At 49.1% G+C, this 15,706-nt stretch overlaps 1 protein-coding gene across 2 annotated transcripts in view; it reads left to right on the top strand.

The window, feature by feature from the left end:
• Positions 1–15,706, top strand: part of APOB (apolipoprotein B) — a 39,514-nt gene that overhangs the window by 4,846 nt on the left and 18,962 nt on the right. For both annotated transcript variants that reach the window (XM_036027695.1, XM_036027694.1), the window contains exons 5-19: positions 113–266; positions 1,113–1,268; positions 2,766–2,890; positions 3,563–3,648; positions 4,778–4,997; positions 5,771–5,998; positions 6,221–6,338; positions 6,446–6,592; positions 7,320–7,531; positions 7,804–8,041; positions 8,601–8,777; positions 10,410–10,601; positions 11,988–12,155; positions 12,633–12,847; positions 15,364–15,531. In XM_036027695.1, the coding sequence (XP_035883588.1) occupies positions 113–266; positions 1,113–1,268; positions 2,766–2,890; positions 3,563–3,648; positions 4,778–4,997; positions 5,771–5,998; positions 6,221–6,338; positions 6,446–6,592; positions 7,320–7,531; positions 7,804–8,041; positions 8,601–8,777; positions 10,410–10,601; positions 11,988–12,155; positions 12,633–12,847; positions 15,364–15,531 (2,604 nt within the window). The remainder of the gene's footprint in view (positions 1–112; positions 267–1,112; positions 1,269–2,765; positions 2,891–3,562; positions 3,649–4,777; positions 4,998–5,770; positions 5,999–6,220; positions 6,339–6,445; positions 6,593–7,319; positions 7,532–7,803; positions 8,042–8,600; positions 8,778–10,409; positions 10,602–11,987; positions 12,156–12,632; positions 12,848–15,363; positions 15,532–15,706) is intronic.

Raw genomic sequence — 15,706 nt, 5'->3', positions numbered from 1 at the left:
GAATAGAGGTAAAAAATAATAAGTGAAAAAGAGGATGCGAAGCACCCAGCTTCTGCAAACAGGCTCTCGATGGAGAGGGGACAGCCCCGTGACCACCCTCTCTCCGGGACAGGTACGAGCTCAGGCTGGCCATGCCCGAAGGGAAGCGGGTTGTCCTCTACCCGGAGGAGGAGGAGCCGAAACACATCCTGAACGTCAAGAGAGGCATCATTTCTGCCCTCCTGGTTCCCCCAGAAACGGAAGAAGCCAAGCAAGTGTTGTTTCTGGTGAGAATTTAGAGACCCAGTAAGAATGGTCCTTGAACTCTTGTTCACGTGTGTGTGCTGGGTCCTGCTGTCTACACTGGCTTAGCTGGGGGCTAGTCACACGGGGATCGTACAACCATGTGAAACACCAGCGCCCAAGGCCCCGCCCACCCCCACCCCACCCCACCCCCCATCCTCTAGGCTCACTGTGAGATCGTCCTGAGCAGATCTCACTTAAAGGCAGCTTCTGGGGAGCCCGGACCACCCTACTCCTTTGTTAGATTTTGTTCTCCTTGTCATATCATGTCACACCAGCAGAGTGTAACACAGTGAAGCCTACGTGTTTCGTAAGCACAGAAAAGCAACTGAATCGGTTGCTAGCCTCACTGAAGAAGTTCAGGTTTCAGTCTGAGAGAGCAGTCCCTCAACCCATTCTCAAGCCCTTGCCGTGTTCTGAGTTCTAGACTGCACCCCAGCTAGAGAATGCAGGCTTGCCTCCTGCAGCGAGTTCTCGGGATTTGTGGCGAGAACCGTGGCACCCACAGCACAAGGCAATTGGAACACACACCATAAATGAGCAGTAGAGACAGTGCTGGAAGTGCACCGAGCAGAAAGGCAGAGTGGGCGGGCTCCTAAGAGGCCAGGCCCCTGTCCCTCAGAATCAAACCTGTTGTCCCTGGTGTCCTTGTGCCTCCTCTGGCTGGCCGGGCGCTTGCCATGCCCACGCTCTGCCTGGGAGGAAGAAATCCCCCCACAAATCCACGCTGCTCCTGCCTTTTCTTCCAAGCGCCTTCCCCAGCCCCTCCCAAAGCACTTGGACATGTTTCCCCACATTGAATGCACCTGTCGCATCTTCTGCTCCCATAGGATACTGTGTACGGGAACTGTTCCAGTGACTTTACCGTAAAAACACGGAAGGGGAACGTGGCGACGGAAATATCCATCGAAAGAAAACTGGAGACGTGTGATCACTTCGAGCCCGTGAGCACAGGGGTGAGCCCCCTGGCTCTGATCAAAGGCACGGTAAGTTTCACACCATCGGCATTGCTGTTCTCACCATCCTCTTCGTTATTAAAATTCTGGGAGCTAGAGCCAGTAGGGATCTCAGAGAAGAACCTGCCCAGCCTCTTCCTCATATAGACTGCACCGGGAAATGAGGACCAGACAAGGAAAGGACCGCCCAGTGCCACATGGTCTGTTGTTAACTGATCTAGGACTGGGGTCAGGTTTCTGACTCCCCATCCAGAGCACTGGGGTCTTCTGCTGCCATTCTGTCCCTGGTGCCCAACCTTCTGTCATCTCTTAAGAGTAGTAATGACTGTCCATCCCTGGGAAGGCTCTAAGGCTTCATGTAGGGGGGCAAGCCACCTACCGCTCGCCCCTGTGCAAGGGCTGGGTGTCCCCAGCTCTAAGCCCCTAGCCTCTAAGGTAGCCCCAAGGCCTGTGCTCTGCTCTCCCGTTTCCCACTGCCATGAAGGCACGTGGCTGAGAGCACTCCAGGGTCCTGTCTGTCCATCCCATGCATGACCCTGATCGATGCCTGGCCCGCGGCCTCCTCCCTGGGCTGCCCCCTCGGTACTGACCTTCTCTAGTCACGGAGGTCATGTAGCACCACGGCACCTGAGCTTGCCTAATGCCTTGTGATACCCTCTGGGACATGAATCATAGCTTATCTCCGTAAACACGAAGGACTTGAGCAATCGTGACATGCCTGGCCGTGTTTCTGGTCACTGTCCTTGGGTGGGGAAACAGGGAGTCTGGTGACCCCAGAGCCACGCCCGGAAGAGGCCAGTGCACTGGTGACTGTGCTTTTTTCTGAGCAGCTGCTGTGTGCTCAGCCCTACTCTGGGCAGCCCGGAGGGAGGGGCAGTGGCAGATGAGTGTGGACCTTCCCCTCGGGGTGTTTACAGTCTAATGCAGGAGCAGGGTTCAAATGCATGCCAGGGAAGGACAGTATCTGGCGTATCACGCAAAGTGAGAGGCTGAGCAGGGCAGACGAGCAGTCCGAGGCCTGACCATGGAGGAGAAAGCACCATTCACCAAGCGCGTTGAGCTAAGCAGCTAGTAAATCCAGTTAGAAGAAATGACGGGTGAGCATCAGAGTTTAGCTCGAAGAAGTTGCGTGGAAGATGTGGAGCCGAAGGCTGCAAGAGAGACTGAAGGCTGCACCACTAGGCAAAGGAAGCATGGGGAGCGATAGCGTGTGAAGGGTTGATGTGTGGTGGGTCAGGTCTGTGCAGGTGAGCAGGCTACCTACCCTTGGTGCGGGGTGAGGTACCCACTGAGGCAGAATAAGAAATCGATGGCTTGACTCAGCTCTGGGTATGCCAGGCTGTTGCATCCCCTTGTCTAGATGTCAAGAGCCAAGTTCTCCTCTTTACCTGAGCTTGTCCAGTGGTTCAGCATGCCCACTCTCCCTCCACCCCGCCCCTCCTTCCTGAAAGGTCAATGCCTGTGGCAGAAGACTTGGGTTCAAGCCCCAGGGACTGATCAAAGTGCTTTCCCCCATCTCATTCGCAGGGCCACCCCTTGTCAACTCAGATCAGCAGCAGCCAGTCCTGCCAGTACACCCTGGACCCCAAGAGGAAGCATGTGTCAGAAGCCACCTGCAAGGAAGAACACCTGTTCCTGCCTTTCTTCCATGAGTAGGTTGCCTGCTGCCCCGTGGCTCGTTATCGACGGGGTCTGGGTGAGCTGAGTACATCTCAGCTGCCCTGTTCCAGGCTAGGTCATGGCGAGGTGCAAAGCAGAGCCCATCCCTGTCCCGCTTTTCAAGCTAACAGGGGATTTGTTAGGAAAGTCCTAGACATTCAGAACAATTTGAGACCAACAAAAGGTATTTGAGACCCAGACTCTGAGAGTTATAGGTCATAAAAAGCTGGAATCTTGGCAGGCTGCCCTGGTCAGAAAGAGGCTTTGTGAAGGATTTGGAATTTGGACCAGAGACCTAGGTATCCAAATCTGTTTTGAAAATTGATCAATCAACTAATGTTTATGGAATAACCATTATATTCTTGGCACCGTGTGGTGGGAGATACACAGGGATTTCAAGGCACACAGCTAGTCCCTTGCCCTCTAGACACCCCAGGCTGGATGACAGTGTAAGGCGCCCATGTCCTTCGATTGGAAGGGCAGTGAGTGTGACCAGGAGGAGGGGGGCCCTGTTAATTAGGGGGGGCAGGATGTCTGGATTGCCCGTGGCTTGAGAGGTGGGTGGCATTTGGGTGGAAGTGGAAACGAGGGAAACACTCAACATGAAAAGTTGCTCCGGAGAGGTGGCCATCCTTTGTCACCTGATGTCCTTCCTTCACTTCCAGGAACAAGCACGAGATGATGACACAGGTTACACAGACTCTGAAACTTGAAGACACACCCAAGATCAACAGCCGCTTCTTTGAGGAAGGTGAGAGGCTTTCCACCCGCACGTTTGCCAGGGCTGAGGACCCTGCCCAACGAGGTCCACGTGTCACGGCTTGGCTCCGTGCTGGGCCCCATGAAACCTCTGCTGACTGATCGGTTAAGCGGGCTCCGGTGTTCTGGCTGTGGGCTGCTCTGGAGAGAAATTGTGCTCCTATCAGAGTGTCAAGTGACAATGGCACCCAGGAAAGGAGAAGTCTCCCAAAGCTCCTTAGGTTTTTGTAAGTAGGGAACCAGCCTCCTAGGTCTACCGTTTGTAGATCTGACAACCATGTACACCCTCGGCAAGTGGCAGAGGGCCTTTGGGGAGGGAAATCAGTCTGTAGAGCTGGAAGGGACTTGAGAGATGCAAACCCGACTCTAGCTCTTCATTTGTCTTGTACTTAAATCTGTCTTACACATTACCTCACTGTTCTCAGCAACCTGTGATGTCAGGTGGTAACAATGTATGCTTTTATACTCATTCTACAGGAGGGAGATGGCACAGAGAGAGGGTTAGTGACATCTTCGATGTCATAGAACATTAGAGGTGGTACACAATGAGCCCCTGGGTCTGATATAAGCCAGTACTCCTTCCAACACACCACACTTCCATGGTGAATTAGCCCTCTTCCCTAGCAGGTCAGAGCAGGGTAGTGGGGGGGGGACCCAAAAGGGTCTTCCCTTCCCCCACGCTCTGCTATTAGATTCCACTGGAAGAAATCATGGGCGAGCCTCGGCAGTAGCTCTGTCTGCTGCAGCATCTCCTCGCGGGTTCTTCTGGGCGAAGAGGTCATTGTAGAACCAGAGTCAAACAAGCCTGGATTCAATTCCAGCTCTGCCTCCTAGACCCAGAGGGGTCTTGGACAGGAGAGTTGCTCAAATCTGGGTCTTGGTTCCCTCATCTTTACATTGAGGAGTACCACTTGCCCACAGGGCTAGCAGGATGAGTCGGTGAAACACTGCAGTCACATACCTCGCACAGAGCCCGATACAAAGTAGGCGTGGAGTACAGGACAGGGGTCTTTTCTCTTCCCCTTTGCTGGTCCCCTGCTGACTCCCAGTTTCCAGTGGACCGAGGTGGGGTCGGGACAAAGAGGCAAGCAAGAACACCTCTGACACGTTCCTCCTTCCAGGGGCCGAGGAGGCAGGTCTCGCCTTTGAGAGCACCAAGTCCACGGCACGGCCCCAGCAGGCCGAGGCCGCGCTCAAGACCCTCCGGGAGCTCCAGCAGCTGCACGCCTCCGAGGAGAACGCCCAGAGAGCCAACCTCTTCAATAAACTGGTCGCTGAGCTGCGGGGCCTCGACAGTGCGGCGGTCGCGTCCCTCCTGCCCAAGCTGCTCCAGGTGTCCAGGTAGGCCTCTAATGGCTGCAGCTCAGTCTTCCAAAGGTCACAAACCTGTGGTCCCTGCTGAACCCTGGCCAAACAGGGAATCTGCGGGACCACTGAAATGTCAGCCCAGATGGTCAATTAGCCAATCGGCTCTTGTTTGCTGGATAGAGAAGTATCAGCTAAGGGACCTGGAGTTGTTCCATGGCAACCACGCAGGTACACGCGTGGCATCCAAGGCAGATGTGGGTTGGTGTGGTAAAGTAAGACGGAGCCGTCTGCCACATCCAGATGGGTGTCTTCCCATTCCTCGTTCGGGCACCCTGGAAGGTCGGAGAGACCAGTCCGGGCCTTTCGGAAGCCTCTAGGCTGGCAGAGAGGGAACTCGGGCAAACGAAAGAACACTGGGATTTCTGTGTACTTCAAGGCCGTGGCTCTTGGAGCTGTGAGGAGTAGAGAGGAAAGTGAGGGCAGAAACAAGACCGTGCCGATGTTCGCCCAGCACGTTCTGTGTTCTGTCCGAGGGACAGGGGTAACTGTGCCCTTTTGGTGATCGGACCGGGGTTCTCCTTCAGACTCGTCTCCGTGATGCCTTCTCTGTAGAGAATGCTCAGAAGGAAGATTTCCTGGTTCTCAGGCAAACGGTTGTGGGGATCTGAGTTGGGTTTTGAAATATGATTGGATCTGGACAGTGAGTAAGGGGAATAAGGGCAGAGGGAAGACCGTGGGTTGAGGCGACTGCAGCTGCCTAGGAGATGATCTGTGTGACTCCCTCTCCGCCCTTCCCCTCCCACCAGCCCAGTCACTCTGCAAGCCTTGATTCAGTGCGGACAGCCCCAGTGTTACACCTACATCCTCCAGTGGCTGAGGAGCGAGAAAGCCAACCCACTGCTGATAGATATCGTGACCTACCTGGTGGCCCTGACCCCGGAGCCCTCGGCCGAGCGGCTGCAGGAGATCTTCAACACGGCCAAGGAGCAGCAGAGCCGGGCTACTTTCTACGCTCTGAGTCACGTGATCAACAGGTGTGCTTTACCCTGGTTCTCCCGGCAGGAGCAGAGGAAGGCCTCGCATCTCGGTATCAAGATTGTGCCCCTTCCTCCACTTTCGGGCCCTGATGCTTACTCTTCCGTTTCTCTCCTGATCTTTTTAAGAGTAATCATCTGAAATATGAAATCAGCCCACAAAAGTTCGGGTTTTCAGATAACCCTAGCCATACTTACCGAGTCCTAACTCTTATTCTGCAGGTATCATGAGACACACCCTACAGAGACTCAAGACCTGCTGGACATCGCAGATTACCTGCTGGAGCAGATCCAAGATGACTGCGCTGGCAACGAAGAGCACACCTACTTGATTCTGAGGGTACTTCTGTCTTTCGTGTCATCTGTGCCATTGCAGAAGCGCTTTTCCCGGACACCCCTCCCTTCCCCTTCTGCATCCTGATGCCCTCTCGGTGCTTGGCCATGCAGGTCATTGGCAACATCGGCGGAACCATGGAGCAGCTCACCCCAAGACTCACATCTGCCCTCTTGAACTGTGTCCGAAGCGCAGAGCCGTCGCTGCTGATTCAGAAGGCCGCCATCCAGGCCCTGCGGAAAATGAAAAATAAAGATGAGGTGAAGTCCGCAGAGGGGGCTGCAAGGGCAAAGTATTCCGATGGACAAGGATTTGGAATAAGATTCTTAATCTTGTCATTCTGTGGCCTATGTGCTACTGCTTGCTAACTGCAAATTTTCAACAAGCCTATGAGCTTGACTGCCTAGCAGTACGTGAACATGAGAGAAATATTTGACCTCGCTGCTGCTGCTCCAGAATGCAGAATTTGGGGTTTTTATGACATGCTATCCTCCTACCAGGTCTACCACCACTCCCACTCTTATCTTAGGAAAACAGGCCCTATTTCCCCCAATCTCCCCAATCTCCAATGGTCAGCCTGCCCCCACCGTAGGTGGCAATGGCTCCCTATCTTTGGACACTGCTTTATTTATGAGCCCCGACTCTTGCTTTCCCTTTCAACCTTTAACCTCATATTGAACTAATTTATGGGAAAACAGCTTCATTTTCAGTTAGTGGCAGGCCTCCAACAAGTCATAACTTGGCTGTAGCTTGCATATTTTACTGAAATTGAACTTGACATGCATTTGATAAGAGTCTTCCGAGAAACCTTCCTCAGGCTCGTTGTTTTGGGGAACACTAGCAAGAAGATGCCATTCCATCACTTGAAGAGTTATTAGAGAGAAATTCAGCTTACACATAATAACTTGCTTGCAACCATGCCAGTTGTTTGCAAGACTTGTTCTCTGATCCGAGGACAGTGGTAACAGTCTCCTCTTTCGGCTACAGGTCCGGGAGGTCCTTCTGCAGACTTTCCTGGATGCCGTGGCCCCAGGGGATAAGCGGCTGGCTGCCTATCTCATGCTGATGAGGGACCCTTCTCAGTCAGATATTAGCAACATCACCCAGCTTCTCCCAGGGGAACAGAATCAGCAAGTGAAGAACTTCGTGGCTTCCCACATTGCCAACATCTTAAACTCAGAAGAACTGTATGTCCAGGAGTAAGTAAGAATCACTTTCCCCCACCTGTTTGTTACAAAGGTGCTGGAATTCCAAACCTCAGTTTGGATTCAGCCCCTGCCTGCCCTTGAGAGAGCATTCTTTCTTCTGGACCAAACAGTGGTACAAAAGGACAGCAAGCCTGAGCCCAACTCTTGGGGCAGATTCATGAATTTGGTAGCACCTGGAAATCCCTGTTTACCTGGGGAGAGAGGAGCAAAGCCTAAGTTACATGATGTGTTGGCTCAAAACATCATCCTTCTTTTTCTTCTAGTTTGAAAGAGTTAGTGAAAGGCGCTCTGGAAAACTCTCAGCTTCCAACTCTCATGGACTTCAAAGCATTTTCCCGGAACTACCACTTCTCCAAATCTGTTTCTCTCCCATCACTTGACCCAGTCTCAGCCAAAATTGAAGGCAATCTTATATTTGATCCAAGTAATTACCTGCCTAGAGAAAGCATGCTGAAAACTACTCTCACCGTCTTTGGACTTGCTTCAGTTGACCTCTTTGAGGTAAGTGTGAGACTGAAGAAGAGTTCTGTGTTTTCTAGTCCCTTCTGTTCTACACCATAAATAAAAAGTCAAGTGACTTATGAGCCAGGTGGAGGAGGAACAAGAATCATCAGGCTGTAGTTCCATACCATCCCTTCAAGGTCTTTTTCTTCCTCCCTGCTAGGGGTCACCTGAAGCATGACTTCTTATCATGCATGGAAAGGTAGATGCTTTGTAAAAGCCCTTAGACCCAAAATACAAGGAAGTGCATGGTGTAGGCACTCAGACAGAACTGGTTTAATCCCCAGATCCACTCCCAGCTCTGAATCTTTGGTTTAATTATTTGTCCTCCCTAAACCTTAGCTGTCTTTCTGGGGGGGGTAAGCAGATGTTAAGTTCTGCCTTTAAAGATTCTACTAAAATTTAAGTAATGCAACTCCTGTGGAGGGCTAAGCTCAGTTCCTGTCTTATAGTATTTATCAAATACTTGTTCAATCAAATGGACAATAAAGAGGGGAATAGGAGGTTGACACACAACAAAGAAACCTGATAGCATTTATTGCCTGATTTTCTTTCTCAGCTTGGTTTGGAAGGAAAAGGGTTTGAGCCAACAGTGGAAGCTTTCTTTGGGAAGAACGGATTTTTCCCAGACAGCGTCAACAAGGCTTTGTACTGGGTTGATGGTCAAGTTCCCGATCATGTCTCCAAGGTCTTGGTGGACCACTTTGGCTACAACAAAGATGATAAACATGAGCAGGTATGTTTTCGTTAAGTGTCATCTCAAGGAAAGCTTTAGGTCTCAGTACAAAAATATTCTCATCGCCCTGGCTGGCATAGCTCAGTGGATTGAGCTCAGGCTGCAAACCAGGCATCGCAGGTTCGATTCCCAGTCAGGGCACATGCCTGGGTTGCAGGCCTCGACTCCCAGCAGCCGCACATTGATGTTTCTCTCTCTCTCTCTCTCTCTCTTTCTCTCTCCCTTCCCTCTCTAAAAATAAATAAATAAAATCTTTAAAAATTTTAAAAAAGATATTCTCATCTAAGCCTGGAAGTAACCAAGGAACTATTTAACTTAAGTGACAACTCTGGCTTTTATTCATCGGTCCTTTGAAAGTAACAGCCAGTCTCCTCGGCAGTTATGGGGCTCCTGGAGACACAGTGTGTGCAGGAACCAGGCTCCCTGGAGGCACCCCAGCATAATGACTAGGAGTGTCTAGGGCACAGGTTTGGACTCTACCCTCACTGTCTTCAAGCTATGCAACCCTGGGCGTGTTGCTCGATACTGTGTCTATCTGCTTATGCATCCCCAGAGTGATAAGAGTAACCCATACTTCACAAGGTTATATAAAGACTAAATGAAATAAAGAATGTAAACCTTTAAGCAGAGTGCCTGACTCTGATGCTGATTGTTCAACAAGCAGATACTATTAGAATTTTTAAATTCACATTTTCATTATTTTTAACTTCTTTTTGTGCCTGTCACCCACCTCAGTGCATTAGCTAATGAAAGCAAAATTCACTCGGAAGCTAGCATGAGCCCCCGCTGAAGGGGTAGAAAGTAGATAGTTTAATCTGGAGCTTCTTAGTCCTTAACGTTTTGCTACCCAGAGTGTGGTCTAGTCATTGGCGTCAAAGCAGAGCTTTAAGGAAATGCAGGTTCTCGAGCCCAGTGGGACCTATTGAATCCAAACCTACACATTCACAAGGCCCCCAGGTGACTTGCATGCACATTTCAGTTTGAGAAGCAGGGCAATAATTTACCTCTAGATGCTCACAGATGGCCCTACCTTTTTGTTCTAATTTGCTTACCTCTACTTGAGGCAGAGGGACATGGATCTATTTTGGGTCTGCCATTCACTCTCTTTTCTCTCTCAATGGCTAAGCATCAGTCAATGGAATTTTTCTTATTGCTAAGACAAACTTGTCTAGTATCAGGTGTTTTCAAGCTGTTGGCCAATTTATTTGACAGCTAATTTTTCCAAGAAACCCCTACTATTCTCCCCTACTATCTCCCCTACGCAAAGGACAGAGGGCATAAGCAGGGGAGGGGGTGGAATATAGAGGGTCTTCTCATCTGGGGGCGCCTAGGGACCCTGTCATCCTGGGGAGCAGAGATCCCCCGTTCCATGCATACATGACTTAAGTTGCGAACAGTGTGGAAGCACCGCTGTCCCTGACGAGACCTCAGTTATTTCATCTCAGTTTGGGGAAGCTGTTTATCTTTCAAATAAGAGGTGAGAGCCTGACTTCCGTGCCTGCTCTGTGTCCCCAACTCAGAGTGTTTCTGTTTGGGTGCATTGTGGCTGCAGCAGACAGGCTCCACATCAGAAATCGCAAGGCGTTTGGCTGTGCTGACATCTCACTGGGTCTTTTGTCCGTTAATTCCCAGGACATGGTCAAAGGAATCATGCTCAACCTTGAGAAGCTGTTCAAAGATCTGAAATCCGAAGAATTCCCAGAAGGCAGAGCCTACCTCCGCATCTTAGGAGAGGAGCTCGGCTTTGTCAGGCTCCACGACCTCCGGCTCCTGGGAAGGCTGTTCCTGAACGGCGCCCGTACTCTGACGGGGATCCCCCAGATGGTAAGTGGGCCGGGCCCCAGCACAGGTGGTGCGTTTAGCCTGTGCTCCTTTGAGATCTCTCAGACTCCCTTAAGATTCTGGCCACACAAACCAGCAAGAGTGCTCATACTTCCTTTGAAGAGACAGGTTTGACCCTGGCTGGGTGGCTCAGTTGGTTGGAGCATCGTCCCAAAAGTTGCAGGTTCAACCCCCGGTCAGGGCACATACCCAGGTTATGGGTTTGATGCCTGGTCGTGGTACATGCAGGAAGCAACCGATTGATGTGTCTCTCTCACCTGTATCTCTCTCTCTCTTCCACCCACCAAAAATCAGTAAAATATAGCCTCTGGTGAGAATTTAAAAAAGAGAGAGACAGGTTTGCCTTGAATTTTAGTGAAGAAGATTCTTGGATCACAAGAAATCGGTAACATTTAGAAATTAAGCTATTCATACTCTTAAGTGTATCTTTGAAGAGTATTCATTTGTTCATCTGGAAGACGATGCTGAGTATATCTCTCTCTACCTGTGCTACAGGTTTCTTTTAATATTGAAATGATGCAATGATTAGGAAAGAATGTATTCGGCTAACTGTAATCTGTTATCTAATTATGAGCTATAGTGTTTGTTATTATTAATTTACTGAGAAGAGAGAAAATATGGGAATTTACTCCCCTGCATTTAATAAATAAAAAATGTTTGCTTTAAGAGAACTGATCTCATGTATTTTCTAGGCATGTCTTAAAAAACGAAAGCAAAGCATACTTAATATGTATGTCATCTCAATAGGTTGTTGGCTTCAAAAACTTGATTTTACCATAATATATTGTACTTCAAGTAGTCATTTACATTTAGACTCCAAAACTCCAGAATGAAGCCATGCTGAGCGGTGAGACTTCATAAAGCTCTGAGGCCCAGCAATAGTCTTGAAAGCCTTCTGAATCCCCAGTTGAAAATGATAGGATAACTATCCAGGGTGATATTTTATATCCCAATTTTTGGAAATCAATAACCATCCATCTTTCCCTGCCTGGTGTGGCCCAGGGGGTTGAGCATCATTCTACAAACCAAAAAGGTCGCTGGTTTGATTCCTGGTCAGGGCACATGCCTGGGTTAGGGCCAGGTCCCCAGCTGGGGGTGAGCTAGAGGCAATAGATCAACATTTCTCTCACACATCAATGTTTCTCTCCCTTCCTTTCTGTCTCCTATCCCCTCTCTCTAAAAATAAATAAATATTTAAACTAATAATAATTTATCTTTACTTATTAAACTATTCAGCTAATCAAAATATGCTAGATTTTTTTTCTGGGTGAAGAAGAGGAACTATTGCCTGATGTGTGGGAGGGGCATGCCACCAAGCCCACTTTGAGGGGACCCAGGTTCGCTTACTCTCCCCCGTTGGGTCCGCAGATTGCAGAGGCCGTCAAGAGAGGTGCATCGGGTGACCTGTTCCTTCACTACATCTTCATGGACAATGCCTTTGAACTCCCCACCAGCCTCGGCCTTCCACTGCAAGTGTCCTCCTCCGGAGTCCTCACTCCCGGGATGAAGGCCGGGGTGAAACTGGAAGCAGGCAACGTAAGACTCCGTTTCCCTTCCGATTCCTCCGGTTGTTCTCTTCTTCCAGGGCGGGTATCTTGTGCCATTTTCATATGTGCGTCCAGCTCAAGGTGAAGTGCCTCGTCAATGTAATCACCTCATTCATTTTAATGAAAAACTTTAGGGATCCATTAGGATGCTCCACCTTGCTAGCTCCCAGGGGGCTTGGCAGTCACATGAGAACCCAGCTATTCTCTCAATACATGGGGATTCCTGTTGGGTTTTTTTAATCTTATGCTTAAAGCTAACTTGGGCACTTCCTAGTCCTGGATATCAGTGTTGTCTGGCCCTGGAAAACTGAGAACTTGACTCTTCTCCCTTCAAACAAATACAGTAATGTTTCCTGAGGTGTGAGCCATCCAGAGATGTTTGCCCAGGGGTGGGAAAGGGGGTTGATTTGACCGCAGAGGACGAAGTTATTTCACAAAGCTGACTAGGTCATTTTCTGACTCACAGAGAATGCAGGCAGAACTGGTGGCAAAGCCCTCTGTGTCTGTGGAGTTCGTGACAAATATGGGCGTCGTCATCCCACACTTCGCTAGAAGTGGTGTCCAAATGAACGTCAACTTCTTCCACGAGACAGGCCTGACGGCACGAGCTGTCCCAGGTGCTGGGCGTCTGAAGCTCATCATTGAGGCTCCAAAGAGGCCAGTTAAGCTGTTCAGCATCAGGTGATTCTTTCAGCTGGGTCTGCAGGAGAATTGAGACTGTATCTGCAGGACTTGAGCCAGAGAGACAGCTAATTGAGATAATTCTGGCCTTAGTGGGTCTGGAGTGACAGAGGGAGAGAAAGTGCTGGGTTACCTGCTTTTAACCTAGCCTACACTCACTAAATAATTATAATTTTCCCAACTTCCTACATTTTACTAAATGGAGACTTAAGATCTAGATTACCTAGTTGTTATTAGGTTATGGGGTTTTTTTTATTTGTTGATTGTTTTGAGAATGAAAAAAGCATTAGCTCTAGAGAAATGATGTTTGGGAAATGGACATTTTTCCCAGGAAAAAATAGCTGATTGGTGGTAGCTAGCTCAGTAGATACAGTATGGAAGTCCATACCTCATGACTATGAGATAGAGAGCCTCAGATTAAGAGCTTTATTTTCAGTGATCTCCTCAAATAGTGATTTGCCATAGTTTCTGTATTTGGGGCACACTCATTTGTTGATTCAAAAATAGTAAAAATGGTATTGAATTGCCTACCATAGACCAAGCACATTGAATGAGAGAGCTTACAGTATATGGGAAGGGCATACGAGGAAGCGAACAGTAACTATAAAGTACAGGCTAAGTTAGGGGACATATTAGAGGACCGTGACATTCTACAGCATGGAGCCTGTGGTAGTTCAGGAAAGCTTCCCGAAGAAAGTCATACTTGAGCCGATATCCGAAGTTCTGTCAGAATTATTCAGACAAAACAGAAAGGAATGACTGTCCCCAAGCCAACAGAAAAGCAGGTGTGGTTGCCTGGAGAAGAAAAGGATAGGGTTCAAGAGCTACAGTAAATTCAGTGTAATCACGTGCCCAGGGAACAGAATGAGAAATGACAGGAGAGGTGGGCAAGGGTCAGTCTTTTGAACCATCCTAAGAAGTTTGGCCTCTTCTGAAGGAAAAAGAGTTTAAAAATTGGGACATAAATAAAATAAGTTGGTGTTTTAGAAGATGTACTCTGACTCCAGAGTGGACTGTGGGTGGGCAGGAGGCATGACCAGAGACAGGGAAACCAGTTAGAAGTCTGTCACAATCATACATGGGTGAGAGGTGCCAGTGGCCTACTGGGTGTAGAAAGGAGTGAGCCAACTCTAGAAATTCTTAGAAACATGAGTACTTAAGTGATTGACTGGATATGGGGAGGTTACTTAAGAAAGGAGGAAAGGGGAGTGAGGGTGTGCCATTCATTGAAAAATGGACTAATGAAGGCAAGAGGCTGGTGTGGAGGAAGATGACAAATTCATGTTTGGATATATTGCATTGGAACCAATTAGCATATCCAGGTGGCAACTGAGCCAATGGGTCTGAGCTCAGTAAAAAGGTTTGAGGTACAAACGCAGATTTGGGAGTTGGCATAGAGAGGTTTGGTATAGAGTAAACCATGAGGGACTAGAGCAGGAATGTGGAGAACATAAACACGTGAAGGGGGAGAGGACAAGCAGCAAAGAGTGAGAGGGAGTGACCAGAGACGCAGAAGGAGAGCCAAGGCTGTGAAGAGTCACAGAAGCCCAGGAGTGGCCCCAGAGGTGGATCTGATGCTTAGGGCTCTAGCGCACAAGGATAGCTGCATCTCAGGGTACCTCTAAAATGAAGAAACAATGCTGAGGAAAGAGTATGATCAATCAAAGAAAGCATACTTGGGCGATACCAAGACACAGTTGAACTTTCTTGCACTGACTACTCTTTTAAGTACACACTTGGGAGAAGGAGGCCATAATTATTTTGTAGGTTATGGATTCTAAAGTCTTAATCTGGCCCTCAGTGAGCAGCTCTACTGAATGTCTCCAAGAGATCAAGGAAGATGAAACCTAAAAATGTCCATTGGAGTTGGGAGCAAGAAGGTGATTGGAGATGCTGATGAAAGCAGTTCCAGAAACCCAGTGCAGGTGGCAGTCAGATAGAAGTTCAGGAGAAGGGTGTTGAAAGAAAGTGGAGATGGCAAAGACAATTCCTTGATGGTGAGGGAAACGAGGGGGTAGAAGGGAAAGAGAGAGAGAGTGTGCACGTGCGTGTGCTCACGTGTAGAAGAGACGAAGACACTTAGTGTGTTTAATGCTGGTGGAAAGAAGCCAATAGGGACTAAGAGGTTTCAGATGAAAGGAGACAGGGCACCTGTTACCCTGCATCATAGGAAGGAAGGGACACACCTGAGGTCAGGTCCCAGAGACGGTTGCTTTACACTGCTGAGCCTGTTTCCTGTATAAAAGGAGGCGCCTAATGCCTGCTGTTGTGGGGACTACAGATAACAAATGTAAAGAACTCAGTGCAGTGTCTGAAACATGGAGTCACTGTGATGGTTGTTAGCCTTGTCAGTGTTTTAGTATGACTTGTGTCTGCGTAAATCAAAGAAACTGAGGTGGGTGTGGACAGAGGGGAGATAGAGGGCAGGATAAGAGGGCATTTGTGCTATGAGAATCAGTGACGTTCATTTTGATTCATGACTTCCAAATAACTCAGGGTATTTCTTTCTTCACTAGCAACACATTACACTTGGTCTCTACCACCAAAATGCAAGTGATTCCATCTCTAATGGAGAACAGGGAGTCCCAGTCAATTTGCAAGCCTTTCATTACCGGCCTGAACTACTGTACCACGAGTGCTTACTCTGACAGCGGTTCCTACTATCCTCTGATTGGACACACCAGGTCAGACACGCTCCAAGTCCCGCCCAGCGTCTGATTACCTTCTACCTAACAGGGCAAGGGAAAAAATGCTGTGTTGTGGGCCTGGGTCACCAGCCTCAGTAGTTTGTACCCTCTTTTAATTATTTAAAACAGTGGTCCTCTACCCAACACACCTGAAGGGTACACAGATTCCTGC

Source organism: Phyllostomus discolor, chromosome 6 (assembly GCF_004126475.2).
Source record: "Phyllostomus discolor isolate MPI-MPIP mPhyDis1 chromosome 6, mPhyDis1.pri.v3, whole genome shotgun sequence".
Taxonomy (NCBI): Eukaryota; Metazoa; Chordata; class Mammalia; order Chiroptera; family Phyllostomidae; genus Phyllostomus; species Phyllostomus discolor.
Note: the sequence above shows the minus strand (reverse complement) of the source record. Positions and strands in the feature narration are given on the sequence as shown.